This window comes from Brienomyrus brachyistius, chromosome 12 (assembly GCF_023856365.1).
Source record: "Brienomyrus brachyistius isolate T26 chromosome 12, BBRACH_0.4, whole genome shotgun sequence".
Lineage (NCBI taxonomy): Eukaryota > Metazoa > Chordata > Actinopteri > Osteoglossiformes > Mormyridae > Brienomyrus > Brienomyrus brachyistius.
The window spans coordinates 15,510,691-15,532,950 of NC_064544.1; the positions used below are offsets into that span (position 1 = coordinate 15,510,691).

At 42.0% G+C, this 22,260-nt stretch overlaps 2 protein-coding genes across 6 annotated transcripts in view; one reads left to right on the forward strand and one right to left on the reverse strand.

The window, feature by feature from the left end:
* LOC125704822 (kelch-like protein 33) lies at positions 1–19,182 on the reverse strand. 5 transcript variants are annotated; one of them, XM_048970892.1, is made up of 7 exons: positions 19,048–19,182; positions 18,703–18,771; positions 5,065–5,507; positions 4,717–4,959; positions 3,869–4,119; positions 2,289–2,459; positions 1–1,099 (listed from the first exon to the last, which is right to left on the reverse strand). In XM_048970892.1, the coding sequence occupies exons 2-7, from the start codon at positions 18,743–18,745 to the stop codon at positions 574–576; spliced, it is 1,677 nt and encodes a 558-aa protein (XP_048826849.1). In that variant the 5' UTR covers positions 18,746–18,771; positions 19,048–19,182; the 3' UTR covers positions 1–573. The 5 variants fall into 5 exon arrangements, with proteins under 5 accessions (XP_048826849.1, XP_048826850.1, XP_048826847.1 ...); XM_048970893.1 differs by having other exon boundaries at positions 18,703–18,768; positions 19,048–19,142; XM_048970890.1 differs by lacking the exons at positions 18,703–18,771; positions 19,048–19,182 and adding exons at positions 8,475–9,114; positions 9,722–9,824.
* LOC125704816 (solute carrier family 12 member 3-like) overlaps positions 18,039–22,260 on the forward strand; it is a 13,154-nt gene continuing 8,932 nt past the window's right edge. Inside the window, exons 1-7 of the mRNA XM_048970863.1 lie at positions 18,039–18,295; positions 18,955–19,358; positions 19,612–19,749; positions 20,055–20,130; positions 20,808–20,903; positions 21,011–21,150; positions 21,731–21,841. Of these exons, the coding sequence (XP_048826820.1) occupies positions 18,999–19,358; positions 19,612–19,749; positions 20,055–20,130; positions 20,808–20,903; positions 21,011–21,150; positions 21,731–21,841 (921 nt within the window). The 5' untranslated portion in view covers positions 18,039–18,295; positions 18,955–18,998. The remainder of the gene's footprint in view (positions 18,296–18,954; positions 19,359–19,611; positions 19,750–20,054; positions 20,131–20,807; positions 20,904–21,010; positions 21,151–21,730; positions 21,842–22,260) is intronic.

Sequence of the window (22,260 nt, forward strand, 5' to 3'; positions counted from 1 at the left end):
TTTGACAATTTTTAACGTTTTATTTTATAGATTAATAGTCATATTTTGAAACCAATCGCTGAACACACATTATGAAAAAGATGCCAGTTCACATAAACTGCAGGAGGAAATTTACATTTCATTTATTTACCAGACACTTTTATCCAAAGCAACATACTTTTTTTGAGAACGCAGTGTCATACAGTTCCTGGACCAGTTAGCACCTAATTCCTGGACACCCTGCAGACCCTGGGATTTAAACCTGACCATCCAATTACAGATACCGTGTCCTAATGCACAGACCACACATCACTCCCACACATGGAGTGAGAAGCAGGAAGTGAACCTGGGATGAGTGAGGTAACAGTATTACCCTCTGAACTAACTTGTCAACCTATATAACAAAACAAGCACATCCCAATGTATTGAATGAAATTTTTCTTTATGAAATGTGCTGCGTTGCAACATAATGTAGCACATCCTCCTGCAACATCCGGAAAAAATGTACAACATAGGATTTCCACGCAAGCATAATATTTCTAAAAATGTAAAAAACAGACAGGGAATATAGCATAAGCGCATGTGTGTAGGCTACTACTCCTTCGCCCCTCCAGGCAGGTGTAGCACAGCAGCAGCGAGGTCAGCATATGGGTGTGGCAGTTTGCCAAGGTTGTCCCAGCACCCTGTGCGAGGGTCATAGCGATGCACCCAGGGTGTGTCCCGGGCAGTGTCAACAGAGGAACCACCCAGGACATACATTACTCCATCCAGATGCACAGCAGCGGGGAAAAGGTGGGGGCGAGGCAAGCGGGGAATTGCCACCCAAGTGTCAAGGGTGGGGTCATAAGCCTCGCACTGCAGCTGATCTCCGAATCCTGCCCATAAGGGCTGCAACCCACCAACCACCAGCAGCTTCCCCCCTAGTGCCTGCATAGCGTGCCCAGCACGTCCCACCCCCGCCACCATGGGGGCACGGCTGGAGCAGCCATGAGATGGGTCATAGCGCCACAGATAAGGTAGGCAGCCCAAGCGGGTGTCACACCCCCCCGAAATGAAGATCTCTCCACCCAACACCGCAGCGGCATGTCCGCACAAAGCCCGGTCCAGGGGCTGAGCCAGCCTGCAAGAGAGCAGAGTGCTGGTCATGATGAAGGGAAGAGACAGAGAGAAAGAATCAGTGATGGTGAAGTGAAGCACATGCAATGCTGCGTGATGGAGAAAAGGAGGTTGAACAGTCAAGGCCAGGGGGGGACATACACCAGACAGGGGTAAGAGACATGGAGGAACAGAGATCTAGAAGAATGGGACTGGAAGATACAAAGAAATGAGAGGGCCTACATACAGGGCAGAAAAAGCCTAGAGAAATGAAAAAAATTAAGGCAGAAGTGAGAAGGGTGATATAGAAGAGAACATTACAAAGGACGACAGAACATATACTGCATTATTAGCTCCTACAACAGATAGGATAGGATATGGCCTGAAACAGGGCTATTCAAATCCCGGTCCTCAAGGGCTGAGCCCTGCTGATTTTCCAGTCTTCCTTTACCTGTGAGCTGGGTGTGAAGCCTCTGTGGCCAATTAGAATCAGTAGTTATTAAGCTGTCTACCTGGGAGAACTGAAAACCAGACCTGGACTTGGAACTGAGGTCTAGATTTGAAGAGCCCTGGCCTAAAAGATAACAGGGCATGTTATAGCTTGTATCTGACTGACAGAGGCTCATGTCAACCGGTCCCTGATTTCCATTACAGTATATCAGAATGTGTCTTTATGCTGTTTAAAAGCTTTCAGATAAAGGTTTGTTGTTTAAACTCTTTATAAAAGTCAGAATCCATCCCTGTTTTCTCATGTTTCAGACACTATAGCTGTAACTGTCTACATTTAGCATATGGGCTTCTAGAACAGGGGTACAGGTTTGGGGGGGTATTTACCAACATGGGAATTAAAACAAATGTTCACATATTCATCAGAAATGGGTGGCATGGTGGCACAGTGGTTAGTTCTGTTGCCTCGCACCTCTGGTACCAAGGTTTGAGTCTCTGCCACACATGAGTTTTTGTGTGTGGAGTTTGCATGTTTTGCCCATGTTGTTGTCGGGTTTCCACTGGGGACTCTGGTTTTCACCCCACAGTCCAAAAATATGCTGAGGTAAACTAGAATTACCAAATTGCCCATAGGAGTAAATGGTGTGTGAGTGTGTCCTGCGATGGGTTGGCACTCCATCCTGGGTTGCTCCCTACCTCAGAACACCCTGCAATCCTGAATAGGACAAGCGGCTTCAGAAAATGGATGGATTTGTTGATAAAGCTACCTCCAGGTGTTGTCATCAGGTGTGTAGAACTCCACAGTGTTCAGGTATCGGGTGTCGTCATGGTTCCCTCCAAACACATACACCTTCCCTGCAAGACACGCTGTGGCAAAGTAGTCCCTTGGAGAATGCATGTCGGCAACCCTATCCCAGTGGTCCTGTGCTGGATCATACCTGTAGGACAAGGATGCTAGCCAGAGCCAAGAAACAAATTCTCATAACTTACACATACACACAAAGTATAATATATATGATCTAGAATTGCAATAAATAGTAATGTTTTATATAACGATGATGATCATGATGATGAAATGTTGACGACATTGAGGTCTGGCCCTTTTGAAACGATCATCAACAACAAAGTATCTCACAGACTGGCTGTTGTCTGACTTGCGATGAATATATACATCTTCAAAATCTCAAAGAACAAAGACCAGAACTGTTCAGCATGTTGCAGTTTCAGCGGATTTTTATGGATATTTTATTGACTCTCTATTGACTATTAACTGTCAACTTCTAGGAGTATGAGGGTAGTGATGGCTCAATCGATAGCACAGGCCATCTTGACTAGACTTGCTAAGCGCCTGGCAGACTCATCACTGCTCAGTGTTTGAGAGGGATTGCAGAAAGTGCTCCAAAGATACCCTTTCTGCTACTTGTTTGCAATGTGTGGCACTCCAGTTGGAACCAGCACAGGTAAAACAATCAGGTGAATTCTTCAACAAATCAAACCTTAATTTTCAAGCAGAAATGACAAGACTGAAACTATCTTCTTTTATGCATATTATAAAATGACCCAATGCATTGGAAAAGTAGATAATACTTAGTAAATTGGCTGTCACGATAAGGAACATGCCACTGAAAAGCCTGAGAACCCAGACAGAACATCTGCAAGAACATCACTAATCAACTTGATTCTATTCATTCATTCATTCATTTTCCAAACCGCTTATCCTTCTGGGTCACGGGGGGTCTGGAGCCTATCCCAGAAGCAAGGGGCACGAGGCAGGGAACAACCCAGGATGGGGGGCCAGCCCATCGCAGGGCACACTCACACACCATTCACGCACACATGCACTCCTACGGGCAATTTAGCAACTGTTAACAGTGGTTAGCACTGTTGCCTCACACCTCTGGGGCCCAGGTTCAAGTCTCCGCCTGAGTTACATGTGTGCGGAGTTTGCATGTTCTCCCCATGTCGTCGTGGGGTTTCCTCCGGGTACTCCGGTTTCCCCCCACAGTCCAAAGACATGCTGAGGCTAATTGGACTTGCTAAATTGCCCGTAGGAGTGCGTATGTGAGTGCATGGTGTGTGAGTGTGCCCTTTGATGGGCTGGCCCCACTTCCTGAGTTGTTTCCTGCCTCGTGCCCATAGGCAGACCCCCCACTACCCAGTAGGATAAGCAGTTTGGAAAATGAATGGATGGATGGATATTAACAATAACCTGTCTTTCCTGGGCTAGGTCTGCCAGGACCCTGTGTCAAATAAGCAGTTATGGAAGACAGGTGCATTGAACCTATAACAGTACATGCATGCATGTATTTGTGACATCTGCTATTACAAACATGATGGTTTGGTGTACCTGATGACAGACTTGAGAATATCTTGTGCCCCATAGTATTTGCGGCCCCCCAGAACGTAGAGCTGGTTGTTGAGAACGCATACGCAGTGGCGGAAACGCGGCAGTTCCGGCAGCTCAGCCAGAGACTTCCACTCCACAGTTCTGACGAGTCCCGACCCACGCAGGAAACGCTGGGCAAACCACAGGCTGCGGCTTGGAACACGCCTGGTGAAATCTTCATCTACGAAGTCACCACCAACCACAACAAGTACCTGCGGAAATAACCAGTTAATCACTGCTGTGTACGGCACTGTCAATCATCAGTGGAAATATGCAAATTCTATGGTGGCTGGCAATCTCTTTTAGGGGGGACACTTTGAGCTAGGGCAGGATTTGTAAACTACCGTTTCATTTAAAAGAACCTTGATTTCACTTAAGCACCAAATCTTCCTGTGTGCTGATTGGTCAGTCTCCTGTAATCATGCATGTGTCACTAATGTAAATGTGATACAGCTGGATGAGTCTTTCAATTAAGGAAACAAACCAGCGAATGTACAAGGTAAACCAAACAGTTTAGCAGAGCAGAGCATCCAGTTAGTAGTTTGTAAAACCCGAAGTAGCTCAAAGTGTCTTTCCTGACATTTGGTCACCCTAGCAAATACCACATAAGAAGTTGTCTTCTGCTATTGTCTGTGATCTCCATGTATATTTTTACTGTATACAACCATTATATTTTGTTTTTCTTTTAATTACATTCCTATTTCATTATCTTGCTGTCGAAGTGAATTTTCAGAAATCACGCCCCATACGCAGTAGACTATGTGTGTGTGATATATTTTGCATGTGTTTTAATCCAAGTTTGGGATGACCTGGTTGGGGGTGCGGGGCTTGCAGGGTGGGCCTGTGTGACCAGGATGGAGATACACTCGTAGTCTCTCCTGTAAACGTCTGCCCCTTAGGCTGTGAGTCAATAGGGTGCAGCTCTGCACCTCCTGTAGCTCAGTGGAGGACATGAGGCCAAAGCGAACATGTTCCAGGAGCCCTGGAAGGAAGGGGAACCTCTCTCCAGGATCTTCCTCGACCCAACGCTGCACTGCCCTAAACACCTGAATCTGCAGAGAGACCGGCACAAAACACCACTACCTACAAATGAGTGGACGCAATGGAAAAGAGCGTAAGGAGAAAAGTAACTCGGAGAAAGAAAGAGACCGTCCTACCTCACTGTCCACACAGAGTGAGTCCTTCTCCAGCAAACGTTCCAGGAGTGGAAGGGGCAGGTCTTGAAATTTGTCACCGCTTGAGACACTATGGAATTGTCTGAGGGTGTACTGCTCAGCCTTCCGGCCCAGCTGATCAAGACCGTAAGCCTCAGCTAGTGCCAGGATATCCAGACACGAGCTGGGGTCTATGTGTTCCAGCAGGAACTCCTCACACAGCAAAAACACCTCCTGCAGCTGGAAGATCAGAGCTGCCTCTGCAAGCCCCCACACGTCTTCCCTGCCCAGCCGCAATGTGCCTGAATAGAGAAACTCCAGGATCTCCCGGAGTACCCAGCTTGCAACGCCTCGTAGGGAAATCGCCTTCTCACTGGACTCCCTCAGTCCCCCACACAGCAGTGCTCGGAAGTAGTCTCCTCCTGCAGCTAACACTGCACGGTGAGCTGGGAGGGGAAGACGACGCCAATAATACTGGGTGAGCTGAAGGAAAAAGCTGAAAGTGTTTCTGTATGTTTGCAAGTGCATGGCTTTCTATTAAGCACTGACAAATGGTTCTGTCTATCTATCTATCTATCTATCTATCTATCTATCTATCTATCTATCTATCTATCTCTCATCTAGGCAGTTGCCAATGAAGCTCCTTCATATTAAAATGTGACCAATTATTGTGCTATTTCATTACTAATGTATAGCAATGATACTGTATCTTACTGGGAAATTCTGCTAAAATTAAATAATTTCATCATTTGCAAACAACACATCCATCCAACTTGCCTACCAAGTAAATTGATTTTGATATCGGATTGACAACTCTTTATTATTTCATACGATCAAAAAAATCTAAAAAAATAAAATAAAACTTTAGAAAGTCACTCTTTATAATGTCAAAACCAAGGTGACAGTGAGGTTTCCGAAATAGTTGGTTTGCAAAGTACATCAGTTTGATTGTCTATAAACTTCTAGAATTCTATAACAAACTTAGAGAACCAAAACCTTTATATCTAGAGCATTATATTTTGATAAATTAAGTGTATGTTTTTCATCCACAATGTGTTATACAATGGCCTTTGGATGGATACCATTTGCATATTGTAGTTCTTCTCGATTGCTTTGTTGCGTTTCTCAAATGACACTTAACGTTTATGAAACAATGAGTGTAATCCCCACACCGTGATGTCATTTGTGCACAGCAGAACATCATTTCTCATTGTATCAGATTTGCCTGTTGTGTTACACTAGTCTGTCTCGTAATTTCCAATTATCCTGCCATGATTGCATTAATATGTTGCACCTGTTACCCTTTGTGTAAGGGCTTAGGCACTGGCTTGCAGGCTGAGTAGTTGTAGTGCTATTTAGTCTAAGTGTTGTTGTGGCTGTGGTTTTCCCCCCTTGTTGGCTTTTCTTGTGGCAGTGTCAACCCTGTTCAATTAGTTGTCACCGTGTACCTCGTGAATCGCCCAATCAACCATTTGGACTCGCATGTACATCCTGCTCTCCCCTCATCCATGCCTGTCTGAGCTGTGGCACATAGTTTCACACACATTTTCCAGTGTTTTAGTTCATGTATGTGAATTGCCTTGTACAGCTGTCATCATTTAGCATCCTTTTCAGTTCCTTTAGTCTTCTTGGTCAAATTATTTTATGTAATTTTACACCGACATACAAGCATTGAACAGAGTAGGAGCAAGCACACACCCCTAGTGAACCCCAGAATCAACTGGGAAGAGCGCAGAGGTTCTTCCTCTACTCTGCACAACACTCATAGCACCAGTGTATTCGACCAAATCGCAACGCGACCAGCCTTCTGGAATTGATTAAGTTTGGCTTCCAAGGTACAACTGGTTTTTTGTCCCACAATACTACATTACTGCATTCTGGATGTTCCAGAATTTTATTGGCATTTTGCTTTTTCATTCGAATCGAGTGCTGTGTGACATTTTTTGCAGTTATACTGTGTCCTCAGATCTGAGAAATGCATGTGCTTGCTTCTCTTGCCAGGTAACTTTAAATATTGTAATGTAGAGCCTTGCAATGTTGAAACTGAGGTCTTTGACATAAGTATCTGTTTGCTAAAACATAATGATCAGTCAATGACAGAAAGTGGGAAACGCCATTCAGAATTTTTGAGCTCAGAGACACATTTGCACAAACATACTGACAATACATCTAATGCTTTTCATTTTGTGTGATATACAGCCTTTTGTAGCCGAACCATAATGTGCTATATGCATAAACTGTTTTGAGAAATGCTCTTATAGTCATAAGAATGTTAAGTATGTCTCGTGAAATGCGTCAAAGCAATCGAGACACCGTAACAGCATTACAGCATTCAAACTGGATTTAAGGAAGCACTTCTTTACACAGCGCATAGTCAGAGTATGGAATAGTCTTCCTGATAACGTAGTGCAAGCTGAATCATTGGGTTCCTTTAAATCAGAGCTAGATAAGATTTTAACAACTCTGAGCTATTAGTTAAGTTCTCCCCAAGCGAGCTTGATGGGCCGAATGGCCTCCTCTCGTTTGTATAGTTCTTATGTTCTTATGTTCTTATGTTCTTAATCACAAAGGGTACAACGTGGTCAGGATATAAGATTATTACTCGACACACATTCACACTTTGGAGACAATAGAAACCCTAACCCACCTAAGTTGCGTTCAGTAGCAGAAACAAGAGTACCCAGAGGAAACCCACACAGACATCCACTCCAGATGTGAACAGAAACAGCAGAAATCAAATGCTCAGGTCTGCTAGTGAGGCCATAGTGCTATTCCCTGAACCACTGCTGTGAAACTTCCCTATACCAAGCAAGTTCAATTACAGTAAGTAGTATTTGGACCAGATATGTTTTTCTAAGCTAGGTGTTTCACAAACAAACATTTTGGGCTATCATGTGTAAATATGTTACTTTGATGGCCAGGCAGTATCCTGGAATACAGATTTAGTGGAATGCTCTTTCTGCTGCCCAACATACCCATGACTCATTATATCCTTTCTTGATTTTATAAAATGTGACTTGCTTTACCAAGAAAAGTATTTATCATGAGATTTCAGCACATTTTGGTGTGAATATGGCTCCTGATAAAATACATGTGTACTCTAGATATCAGCAGTCCTGATTTCCTCAGTCTAATGTTTGCTCATATATAATCCTGCTTTGGCTAGCAGACCTTTTTCCCCCTTTTGTCTGCTTACTAGTCTCTTCCTTTCACAGTCATGAAGCCATAATAATCAATAGCTGTGCCTTATGCTGGAAGTTGTCCCTCATAAACCTACTCTATTGATCACGATATCTTGAATCTTCAGTCACAGCTACCTTTAAACACATATGGTTAAGCTGAGGACCAATCTAAGTCAAAGCTTCCAGTCATTCAATACGGCTCTGCTCTTCCTTCCAAAGATACTTACTTACCCGGGAGGCTTTCTCCACTGTCTGTTTGTAACCACACGTCACAACCGACCTCTTCCTTCCATAAACGCCTGATGACTCCAAGGCTAGTCTCCATCTCACTGTTAGCAGGGGACAATGGACTGCCTGTCTCCATCTCCCTAGGAAGGTTCCTGGCTAGACGTTCAACCCCAAGGAACCTGCAGGTTTCCAGGATGTCATCACCGGTCATATCTATAGCTGTGCCAGAGCTCCCGGTGTAGGCAAATTCCAGCACAGCCTGCAGCCCTGCTTGTGACACCTGCCCATTTAGTAACTCCATCTCTGCCCCTGCCTTGCCACAGCGGAGCCACGCCTCTGCAGTGTGGCTGACAGCGGCTAGCACTAGCCCATGTGCCCTGTAGGAGGCGCCATTGAGCTGCAGACTCAAATCCAGAAACTGGCCTTGATCCCGCAGGCTGCGTAGCCCAGAAAAGAGAGAGTCACAATGAGAAGGTAGATTGCATATGAAAGGTCTAGGATCAGTAGGTGGGGTGAGGCCGCAGGTAAAGGGCGTAGACCCTACAGGTCTGATGGTTGACTTCGGAGTGTAACTGTCCTGTCTTCCTCTTTCATTTGGTGGCTTTCTCTTGATCCCACTGTCTGGAACTCTGGACATTCTCCTCTTTCAAATTAAAAGGCAAAGGTCAGCATTAAGATTTAGATGTGATTGAATGTGTCGAAACAGATGTTCCAAACATTTAACCTCACCACTGTTTTAAGTGTACATGAACATTGAGCCATTAAATTGCATCATATGTGTATGTTTTGTGTGTGCCGAATGGAATATATATATATGCACATATCTGTGCTGGAGTTTGGATTTTATAGCTCTGCCCCCTAGTATCGTCAATCTCTGTCCTCCCAATGTAGGCCAATGTATATTTTTTTGTAGTTTTACTAAATGTAGTAGCCCAGTGAAGCTGACAGTATAACAATGCTAAAGTTACTGTTTTATTTATATAATATTTCGGTGAAAGAAGGTGGAACCGAAAACTTTATTTCAGGCCATCGCAGTTGTTGTTTGGTAGTTGTTATACCCATCCCAGCGCATGACTTGATAAACTCAGTGACTAAGTGCTACGAAATTAGAACAGTTTAAATTAGCTACAACACAGATATGTGGTCCCTTCGTCTTTCATTTTACAAGCAATCCCTTTTACCATTTGCTGTTTTTGTATAAATACAAATGTTGTTACTCCACACGTGCTTTGAAATTTTCTCTTCCTTACCTTTCAGCTCACCAGCCCGTGCAGAACCAGAGATCTTCAGGGCAGAATCCAGGCGCAGTGCTTGCCCATGATACCTTGTGTGCCACTAACATGCTAATTATAGCTGCTAGTAAGATATGTAGGCCCAGGACGGGTCACACTTCCTAAAGGACAACACTCCTCTTTTATCCCACCTACGGAACAGATTTAGTACCAACTGACACAAAGCAAATCCAGAACCTCAGTCATCTCATGTGGCGCAATTAGTGTCGACCAACTGGAAGAGTTTTATGTTTGAGAATTTTTAACGCAAGGACTTGATTTTTAACTAAAAACCTGTGGTCACATTTGAAGCACGAAACCCGCAAGTGTAAACCTAAGATCTTAAAATGTTCTGCATCATGGAGTGGTTCAAGAATGTTAAGTGCTGTTCTTCTCGGGGGGATGTGAATATTATACACATGGGTGCCAATGATTCTGAAAAGAAAATAATTGTACCACTCAATCTAATGTAAAACACTTGAGCAGAACATAGCAATCACTATTATTGGTTTATGCAATCATTTTTGCTTATTTTTATGAAGGGTGTGAATAATTCTTGAACAGGCTGCATATATACCCTGAAAAAATAGATGGTGAGCGAAATAAGGTGAACAGCTGTACTAAAATATTAATATTAAGGACCCAATAAAAAGTAGAGCCACCATCTCTCTTTAGAACAATTTCAGTCCTTCTTGGAATCTTCTTCTCTCTTCTTCTCTCTTTTTTTAGCCACAAGTACACTCCTGTAAATCTCTACTGACATAACAGTTTACATGATAAGATTCTTCTACATTAACTTTATTTTAACATATTCTTGCTGAATTTTTTTTTGTGCGTAATATTTTGGAATTCAGATGTTTGATAACTCTGTGACGTAACAGTCTGATGGGAATCTTCAGTGGTGGATGCATCCATTGCCTGTGTGGAAAGCAACACCAAAAGGACTGCTGCCTTCTAAGTTATCACTAATGTATATTTTTCCCTTAATAAACCTGGTCCCTTAATGAGGATTTTTCAGTATCCTTGTCTCCTGTGCCTGCTTGCCCACCACACCAGTGAATGTCTCTCCATCAGGCACCAGGGTGACAGTATTATAGGTGGAAGGTACATTATGGGAAAAAAATATATACAAATAGTGGTCTTTCAGGAGGCAGCAGGTCCTATGAGGTAGTTATTCTCTGAGGCAGTTCACAGTTCACCTACCCTTTTCCTATCTGCTTTCTCCCTAGTGCAAGCTTTAAGTTGTACTAGATAAGACCGTTTTTGCCCTAATTGCGCTTCATTATACAGAAACCAGGATTACTGTAGGCATGTGTTATACGGTGGTATACGGTTGCTTCCCTTTGGATTTGCACATTACATGCACTCACTGGCCGCTTTATTGGGAACATCTGTACACCTGCTCATTCAAGAAAATATCTAAATCGGCAATTATGGGGACCAATGCACAAAATCAGTTACTGGCCAGATCAAACATCAGAATGGGGATAGATGTGATATAAGTGACTTTGGCTGTGGCATGATTGTTTATGTCATATGGGACGGTTTTGTCACGTCCTGCCTGCCACATCCGCCTGACCCTCCTGTCTCCCTCCTTACGTAGCCGTATACGCGCCCTGCCTTCCTCTGCTCCTCTGACCCCTTGTGATCTGGTTAATTTCCTGTTTTATGTTCTGTGAGTTTAATAAAACCCCTTTTGTTTTGCAACCACACCTGTCCTTGAGTCCTTCGTCCCGCCCGACATGACAGCATGACCGGACTCCACAAATTAGCCAGCGGCTATTCCTGGAAGCCTTTCATGTTACGCATTTCTACCTGCATGATTTCCTCTACACCTAACCTGCTCCCAGTATCCAAGCCTCGCTTGCAGAAATAGTTGATAGACAATCCCCTAATTGACCCAGCAGTCACCTCGGGTACCCTCCTATTCTGAAGTCCCCTCTGTGCACTCCGGGCCCACTGGCCTCTTGGTGCCCTCCATCCCTGCTGGCCCTTCGAAGGCACTCTGGTCCTGCAGTCTGGATGGGCTCCACCTCATCAGTGAACAGGCCCAGGTGGATCCGCGTCCCAGGGTCGTCACCAAGCTTCCCACTTTCCGGAAGACTTCCTGGATGCCCCCTGTTTCATTCAGTGCACCTCAGCCCTTGTCCCAGTGCCCTCTTTTGCCTTTGATTTTTCCTGATCTGTGTCTCCAGTGGCTTCCTCTTCTGTTTCCACTCCTGTCTCTGTGGCCTCTCAATTTGGCTGGTTCTTTCTCTGCCTGTTTTGCTCACTGGTCCCCATTGAGGTCTGATGTTAGTCTGTGATGCTGTCCCGAATGTCGTCTATTTCATCTGTGTGGCTCTGTCTGTTGCTCTCTCCTGTTGTCCTCTTGGTCGCTCGTCTGATCCCTGCTTGTTTGGTACCACTTGTCATGCCATTTGTCCTGTCCGGTGTCTCGTCTTTCCCCATGTGTCCACCCTGTCGTTTGGTCCCTTCGGTCCCTTACCCTGTTCATCCTTTGTTGGGCGGGTACTGTCACGTCTTGTCCACCATGTCCCCCTGACCCTCCTGTCTTCTTCCTCCTGTGGCCCTGATGGACCATGCCTTATGTATAAAAGTACCTGTTTACCCTGTCATCACTAGTCCAGTCATTGACGTCGTACCCTCGTGTTGCCTGTGCCCTGCCTTCTTCCGCTCCTCCCGTTTTGATCCCTTGCATCTGGTATATTTCCGGTTTTATGTTCTGTGAGTTTAATAAAAACCCTTTTTGTTTTGCAACCACACCTGCCCTTGAGTCCATCGTCCCACCCAACATGACAGGTTTAAGTATTTCAGAAATCTGATCCCCTGGTATTTTCTCACAAATCTCCACAAAAAAACTCAAGTGAGTGGCAGTTCCGTGGAAGGGAATAATTCTTGATGAGAGAGGTCAGAGGAGAATGACTAGACTGGTTCGAGCTGACAGGAAGGCTACAGTAATTCATATAACCATTTTTACAACAGTGTCTCTGAATGTACAAAACATCAAACCTGGATGGGCTACAATAGCAGAAAACTACATTAGGTTCCACTCCTATCAGCTAATAACAGTTGAAGATTGGAAAAATTTCACCGGTTTCCAAAATATGCTGGAACATGCAGATGGTAAGATCCAAATTCATTCACCCAACCTGTCTTGTGCCAACAGTTCAACCTGGTCTTGGTGATCTAATGATGTGGGGAATATTTTCTTGGCATACATTGGACCCCCTAATACCAATCAAGCACCATTTAAATGTCACAGCATACCTGAGCATTGTTGCTGACCATGTGTACCCATTTATAACCCCAAATGACCCATCATATAATGGCTACTTCCAATAGATCAATGAGTCATGTCACAAAGCACAAGTCAAAACTGGTTCCATGAACATGACAATGAGTTTAGCATGCTTCAGTGGCCTTCCCAGTCATGCAATGTGAATCGAATAGAGCCCCCTTGGGTTGATGATGACACTATAATGTGTTCCACATGATCTCTTTTTCTACAACTTTGTAGTACAGCAAGTGGATGAAGACATACTGAGAGATATTAGCTAAACTACGAGCTGAAAATACTAGCCAATGACACTCATAAATGAGACCTCAGCTCCAACAGCAGTGACTTTAACGCGATATGCATGTATCTTTTACAAATGAGGTCATCACACTGTTCTTGGGGTGTTTGCATCAAAAGTAGGCCATTGATTTTTTTTCTTCTTATAAGTAAGCTAATAAGAATAAAGAAACCCACCCTTGGGACTACATAACTGTGCCACAATGAACTGGCACTAAACCATTTAAATGTGGTACACTGGGTCAAATACTGCCATTCAGTTGGGAGTTAATTATTGTCACCATAACTTGTATGCATTGCTGGTCTCCAAAACCAACACTGTCATTTTCCCATATTGATAATAACAGGATACAAGCATTTCTGGACATGTTGACAAAGACTTTGAACTGCAAGGTAAATGTGATACAATATGTAACTGATTTATTTTGGTTTAATATTTTAAATGAACCCCACAAGCCTGGCCAGGATAAGCAGTTGATAGATAGATAGATAGATAGATAGATAGATAGATAGATAGATAGATAGATAGATAGATAGATAGATAGATAGATAGATAGATAGATAGATAGATAGATAGATAGATAGATAGATAGATAGATAGATAGCAGTCATTATCTGAAAGGGGACATCATGTGAATGAAAGTCTAAGTATGATATCTCAATTAATCCATCCTTTCGCTATTCTGTATGCCTTTCTGTTTGTACCATTTGACACCTCCGTCACCCATTCCCATGTCCATGGTTACTTTCAATCCCTCCCACTTCTTCAAGGACATAATCTTTGTTGCCTTTCTCTTCTTCAGTTTCCCTCAGCAGCTAATATAAGGACATGTCATATTCAGGGCTCACTACTTTAACACACTAATAGAACAAAACAAATAACTATATTGATTATGCTGTCGTGCATGTGTGAGTGACTGGTGTGTGTGTGTGCCCTGCGATGGGCTGGCCCCCCATCCTGGGTTGTTCCCTGCCTCGTGCCCATTGCTTCCGGGATAGGCTCCGGACCCCCCGCAACCCCGTAGGATAAGCGGTTTGGAAAATGGATGGATGGATTATGCTGTCATTATGCTACATGTTGGGGGAAAGAATATTGACAACAATGAAACCCAAAGGCCAAGCCCATGTTTAACAGTTTCAAACTGAGAGAAACAGATGGCAGGTTAATCAGTATCGAGGGGTTATGATGCACAGGGCTGTCCCAGCACACTTGTGCAACTGAATGCGTGTAAGACTTATTTCTGTTAAACTGTTAGGGAGGGAATCCTTATTTTTCATTTAACTAAAGTGATCATGAAACCAATCAATTTTCACCTACTAATTTGAAGCACATGGCGGAAGAAGCAATGTCATCTACTGGAGTTAATAGTTGACAATGGAGCATGTCTGGAAAACATGAACTTGGACAAGAGGAAATTGCAAATAGGTGCGTCATGTTGTAATTCATACAAAGTATAGAATTTTAGAATAATGATAATAAAAAGTGAGAGAAATAAAAATCAATTAAAATCATATTAATTGAACATGGATTCTTTTTAAATGGTCTGGCCTAAGAAAACTTCGAGTGACCCTCTTTTGACCCCCTTCTTCAGCCCATAAAACATATACAAGCCAAAAAAATGCCAAGACACCAGGTCCTCTAGTATCACTGTTGAACAATTCTGTATATCATAGAGCGATGTGCTGTAGTGGTATCTTTAATAAAATAAAATTATGGAAGCTGAAACCAGGTTACTTCAAGTATGGTCTTATATGGTATCCATTTTCAACTGTAAGTTAAAATAAGCTGTATGCAGAATGGACAAAAGAACGAACCGACATGTTACATCCCTTAGGCTTCTAAAGGCACCTTCTGAGTTAAAATCTGAAAATATATTTTTTGTGTAGTGTCTATTTTTTCTCCTCACAGACCCCTGGAAAAACTGAATTGCAGATAATGCTGTTCTCTTTGTTATGTGCGAATTTCATTGTTAACAGGCAATTCTAAAACTTTCAAATAAGTCGTCATACATAGTGATGGGATATCATTTTTTGGGGTATTTTAACCCCAGAGCTAATTAATTGTTATTTAATGTTTGTGTCTGTTTCTACAATATTCGCCCGATTATATAAAATATGAAAATTGCATATTTAATACTTTGCTGTGCTAGAATCTGGCTTGTTGTAAGAAATATATGGCAAATAAATATCAAATAAACATTATAATTCCTCTTTAGAAGAAAAAAAATAGGATTATAATGTGACTGAGGATGTGAATTGTTTATACAATTTATTCATTGCAGGCAGTATTTTCAATGCACTTTAATCCAATCAAACATCAATGGATGCTGCAATTTAACCTTCCAAAGACATTGAAAAGATTAGGGCTGATGTTAAAAAGGACAGTAAAAGGACTCTTGCTTTTATACATGACAATGAAACAGTACAAGAAGGCGAGTGTAATTTGCAAGCTGGTTTTAACCTACAGTACTTATCTCCAAGCCAGTTATCACAGGGTGAGGCTGGAGCCATAAAGAAGTTTACAATGAAGTTAAAGAAGTTAAATTTGACGAGCGATCAGTGCAGTACGAGTCGTAATCCTACAGGGCAGGCGCTGCTGTTGAACAATATGTTTAACTCAAATTACATACCAATAATAGATAACAAACACCTCAAGTTGTTAAGAAATTCCAGTGGGGACTATTCCATTTACGCAAAGCTGTTCAGTTTTCACAACATGAAATGGGAAAGATGGGCCGTAAAATGAAAGACAGTGATAGCGGGACTGGGGTAGGATTAGTCTGGGAGTTATTTCCTGAAGCATAGAACAACACCGATCTATAAGTATTAGAATCTTCTTTCCCTCTATTACGACTTTTTTTTTACCAGGCTTCACTTGGCCTGTTCCATTTTGCCATTTCTTCCTTTATGTCTCACTCCTAACTCTCAATTAACTCCGCCTTTCAGGATTGTTGCCGCATCCCTCCTAAATGGGAGTTTGAATTGTTTCCCTGCTCTGCATGTGTGCATGGAGGTCACATGTTCTCACTGCGTAGCATGGGTTTCCTCTGCTTCCTTCCTGCATCCCGAAACCTTGTGGTTATGAAATGTTATATTTCTAAATTGCTCGTTGTGTGTAAGTTCCGTACGCATCATAACCTTGTACTGAATGAGTGGCTGGGAGATGGATTGCATGTTTATAAAACATGCAGAAACAATATAAATAAAAGCATGCTAAATCACTACGTTTTACTCATTTGCTTTACTAACTGTGGTGAGGCGAATACACTATAGTTTTTCAAATATCTTACTTTAAGCAGAAATTACATGCAGTTATACTCTCAATAATAGGCCTTATTGGCTTCCACACAAAGATCTGATTTCTTTGAAGACAGAGGGAGGAAGCAGAAGAGGAAGTCAAGTGTCTCAGCACAAGAAGGAACACTCTTTGGCTGAGGTTTTGCATAGTTTATCAGTTTATATTTATGTTACATAGAAACATCCATTTAATGTTATTGTTTCACTGAAATTGGGCATTTTATGTAGTTAATGATTGAACCTGAGTTCTTCAGAGATACCGACAGAGATAGTGAGATTATTGGGTGGCCATAAAACGTGATTGTATGAGAATGGAGTTTAAGCACTGATGTCCCTGTACAATAACTCGATGAACCATCCATCCATCTTCAAACTGCTATGATTTAACATGATGCCTCAGATTTTACTTAAAAAACGAAAGACCACCTGGAGAGCCATCAACATCAGCTGTAATTATATAACTAGATAGAATATTGTACATATACTGGACTATCCCATGCACCAGTCTTCCAACTACTTCCATCACAGAAGCACAGGGTCTCTGCAGCATAAGGCCATGGATGGGATGCCTATTGTAATTTATAAGAAAGATAGTCTGTCTGGTAATAATAATAAGAATGGTCATAGTTAGATGAATTAATGCATAATTTTCATTTGTAATTGAAATTTATACTTTAAATGTATTTTTTTCTGGGTCATTACTTGTTTATTCTTCTTCTTCTTCTACTTCTTCTTCTTATAATTATTATTATTATTATTATAGGGCTGTTCGAGATGAAAGGTGTAACATTTACTACCACTCTGCATCTGAAATTCCCCTAGCTATATCAAATGCCACACTCTGTGACAGACTGACATTTGCTCTTGCCTTCTGCCCTGAGCATCTACACATCGACTGGAGTAGAGGTCACAGGATATGAATCAAAGGGTGGGTATCTTATGTCATGTGGAAGATAAAATATCAGATCTTCTTGTGATTGTAGATGAGCTGCACATACATTGAATCATTCTCAATATATTCCGAAAAGCCAAAGAATTATCACTGTTTTCACTGTAGATAGACTAGAAGACTGCTCACACTTTAAAATAATCCTAAATAAACATACACGTTAGTTTTCTATCCATCTATTCAGTCCATGTAAATAGAAGTGAAAAAAGAAAAACATAACAGTAACAACAATGCAGTGGATGATCCAATTTTAGCGACGTTAAAGGCTAGAAGCATAGCGAAGTACATTTAAGGTATGTTTCCATATTTTTCCAACAATTGTTCTCTAATCGTTCTACTGTAGTATTGTATTGCTTTATATATCGGCATAAAACATATTAAAATAAATAAAATGTGTACTACGATCAGTAAATAAAACTTAGGGTTATCAGACGTAAATGTTACATTCTTTATTACAGGAACAACGCAAGAAAATCGAACTTTACTTAGAAATGAAGGTGGGGTGTCGTAAAGAATAAACGAAAGAATGACTGTGTAAATAAATATGTAACGACTACTTGAGCACGCTCGGTGTCTTGTTTGCATATAAGGGGGGATGGAGGGGGAACCTGTCTCAGGTATAAATTCCAGTGAATGAATTCAGTAAATCACAGAACGCAAAGTGTGAATCCATGTCATCTTAAGAGAAGCAATTAATAAGTATATCTGTTGACAAAAGGACCAAAATAAGGTAAGAAAACACTATTTTTACACAAATTTGAATGTTGCTGCTGTGATTTTCTCGAATTTACTTATCATACAAAGCACCTACATAACTATTTGCTTACATTGCTTAAATCGACGGAAATGTGCGTGAGAAGGTGATTGTGCGAATTAACGTGTTTAAGTATAGAAAACATTTCCGATTAATTTAGCCGACCTCTCCTTAAACCTTGTTTCCTGGTACATGCGCCATATTTCCGAAGTGATCCTCGCTGCAACTTAATGGATTTGTATATTGTGAGAATTCTGGAAACTGAAGTGTTGTTTTTATGTGAGAATCAGCCGAGATAGTGCTTTGCTCTTCAGAACAATACGGCGTGAAAGTACGGCAGCGTTAGGACTTCATATGAAATTAATTTAGGAGTACAATCTTACCTGCAAATAGGAGTTCATCAATAATGGCGTTGTCTTCATACATATATAACTTTGGTTGTAACTTGGCTACTATAAGGGAAAATAAGAGAAGAAAAAGTCATCATAACATAAAAGCAGCAATATTAATACGCGTAACATAGAGGTGATGATGTAAACAGTAAATATCAAATGTTTTTGTATACATTGGAAATGCATAAAAAGATTCTGCTTTAAATATATAAGCCTTATCTGTTATTTCTTTCCTTCTGACAGAACTCCGTAAATAATAGAACCTTACCTTAAAAAAGGTCTGTATAATGGGTCAGCGGACATCAAAACGTAGTCGTGAGGATTTGGAAGACTTACCACAAGGTCGGTTTTCTGTAAGTGATGAGGCCCCTCCAAGATACTCTTACTGCAGAGGCGATGGTCACAGCAACAGTGCAGCCAGTTTTTATAGCATCAACCACAGCGATGGCCCAGGATTCCAAAGCCGTGTCACTACTGCATCCGAGGCTTCCGACCAGACGCCTGAGAGGAAGGATTCCCGGCAGGAGTTACGCCATCCATCCATCTATAGTAACATAGATGCTGTGCCACAACTAGACTTCTACACCAACACAACTGCTGCTGGCAGGGTTCGACGAAGCAGACCTTCTCTGGAGAATCTTCGAAAGGTAGGCGATGTACATGTATAATTTTGCAATGTCTTTCAGTTGCTCTTTCATATGAATCATTTTTTTTCACGACGACGAAATAATATATTGTTACCACCTGGGTTATAAAAACTTGCACTGGGTGTAAAGGTTGGCGTTTTCAGAATTTTCAGTGTACTGATCGGTGTTTCATTACAGCTCGGTTGATCTTTAGTTAGTTGATGTGCGTTTGTGTCTCTCAGTATTAACTGATATCTATCATTGTGTGCGACAGGATGTGGAGCTGAGCAGCCAGCCTGTTTTTGTGGAAACAGGAAATGCTCCTGTTCCAGAATTGGGTCAGCAAGGCGTGAATGGGAGCCAGAAGCCGAAGGCTCAGCCGGTGCGCTTTGGCTGGATTACTGGTGTCATGGTACGTCTAAAGCAAGTAACACACAAACACACAAATCAGTTACACTGGGGTAATTATGTGGACCATCTTCACCGTAAAAACCTGTGCAGACCGCATCTTAGCTGAAGAAATGTTGAAAAGCGTTGCTTTAGAGTGAATGATAATTGGACGCCTTCATTACTAACAAGGAATATTCACTGTTTAGTAAGTTGCGGTTGCAACTCTGCAAATTGCTTCGCTGACAGAGCTAGTGGCTGTTTTAACGGTTTTGTTATAGCGTAGTAATATTGACTCTGTTTATGATACTGATGGCAGTGGTGTTGTAGGTCCGCTGCATGCTGAATATCTGGGGGGTCATTCTGTTCCTGCGATTGCCCTGGATCACGTCCCAAGCTGGCATCCGTAAGTTCTCTCTCGTAGCATCCTTGCATCCGTAAGTTCTCTCTCGTAGCATCCTTGCATCCGTAAGTTCTCTCTCGTAGCATCCTTGCATCCGTAAGTTCTCTCTCGTAGCATCCTTGCATCCGTAAGTTCTCTCTCGTAGCATCCTTGCATCCGTAAGTTCTCTCTCGTAGCATCCTTGCATCCGTAAGTTCTCTCTCGTAGCATCCTTGCCTCTTTCTCTCTTCCTTTCTCTCCTCCCTTCAGTACTTTTCCCAGCTATTCTTTCACAACCTTGCTTTGCTTTATAAGCTGTTCTATGAAAGGCCATGTTCACCAGGGCATTTTGTACATTATTATATATACAGTAGTCAGGAAATCTTATCTATATTGTTATTGACTAAATCAATTGTTTGTCATTGTTAAAAGTAATTCATTGCTCATGAAAGTTCCAAAGCTGTTTTAAAGCACCAAATCGAGTTCTCTTTCTGGCAGCTTCAATGTGATGTTTGTTTCATTCCTTTATTTCAGTTCCACTTTCTGTCAGTCCTTCTGTCGATCTTTTCATCAGTTATTCCCACAGAATTTGCATGTTCTCTGATTCTGTTGCCAGAAGCAATTTATATGAAGTATTTTAAGTTATGGAATAGGCAGGGTGTGCATGATATTGTAACAAGTGTCCAAAATATTCTCCTCAGTTTTCACTTGGCTCATCATCTTCATATCCGTCACTATAACCTCAATAACTGCCCTGTCTGTCTCCGCTATCTCCACCAACGGCAAGGTCTCCTCAGGTGAGGGCTGTTACATTTATGTTTATTTTTTATGTCCTGATTATTGATACCTTCTGTTTTCCTTCTCTGTATCATTTCCTAGAATTAGTTTTCCTCCTGTCTTCCAGGGGGCACCTACTTCATGATCTCTCGAACTCTCGGCCCTGAGATAGGAGGTCCTATCGGTATGGTCTACTCCTTTGCTAATGCACTCGCCTCTGCCTTAAACGCCGTTGGTTTTGCTGAAACTGTCCGTGATCTTCTCAGAGTAAGCTGAAGTGAAATACGGGTCACTATTATATGCACACACACTCGTGCGCACACACATACACACACACGCATACCTATACATATATGGAGAGAGCGAGAGAGAGAGAGAGTGGGTGTTTATGTAGTGTATATATTCAGACAGTCCCTGGGTTAAGAACTTAAGACTGCCCTAAAATCCATTATATTTAATATTTGGGGGAAATATAAAGGTTCATAATAACGAACACTTACTTTGTGACACTCATGAAAACATTTTACACCTGCAGCGGTTCCTTATTATTATTATTATTATTATTATTATTTATTTTTATTTTTTTTTACTGAATTAATAGTTTTCCAACTTACCTACAAATTCGACATAAAAACAGATTTAGCGAACAGATCTTGTTGATAATCTGAGGACTGCCTGAATGTGTGTGTGTGTGTGTATATATATCCATAGATTTAATGCTGTAATTTATTTTTACACTGAGTTCACAGGAGCATCAGTATGTAATTCTACTGTGAATTTGTGTTAAAGTTATAGTCATAGTCACAGTTATAGTCAATGGTTTCCATTTTTATCACGTCTGATGCAGGACTATAATGCGACCATTGTCGACCCAGTCAACGATGTGAGGATTGTGGGTGTGGTCGCCATCACTGGGCTACTGCTCATTTCACTGGCTGGCATGGAGTGGGAATCCAAGGTAGCCCCTCTGTTCTCCTCCTATCCTGTACACTTGTTTCTTTGGTTGGACAGGCAGTCCATGGGTTAAGAACATCCGTCTTTCGGGCAGCTCGTACTTACGAACCAACTCCAACCAAACCAACCAAAGCCATAAAATATTTGGGTTAAATACAATGGTTTTATTAATGAACACGCTGCTTTGTAATGCAAAACATTTCCTGGCTTCAGTGGTTTGTCAGCTCAAAGTACAGTACATTAGCATACTGTATGTAGTTACTTTTATGATTACGGTTATATTATTATCCATCCATCCATTTTCCAAACTGCTTATCCTATTGGGTCGCGGGGGGTCCGGAGCCTATCCCGGAAGCAATGGGCACAAGGCAGGGAACAACCCAGGATGGGGGGCCAGCCCATCGCAGGGCACACTCACACACC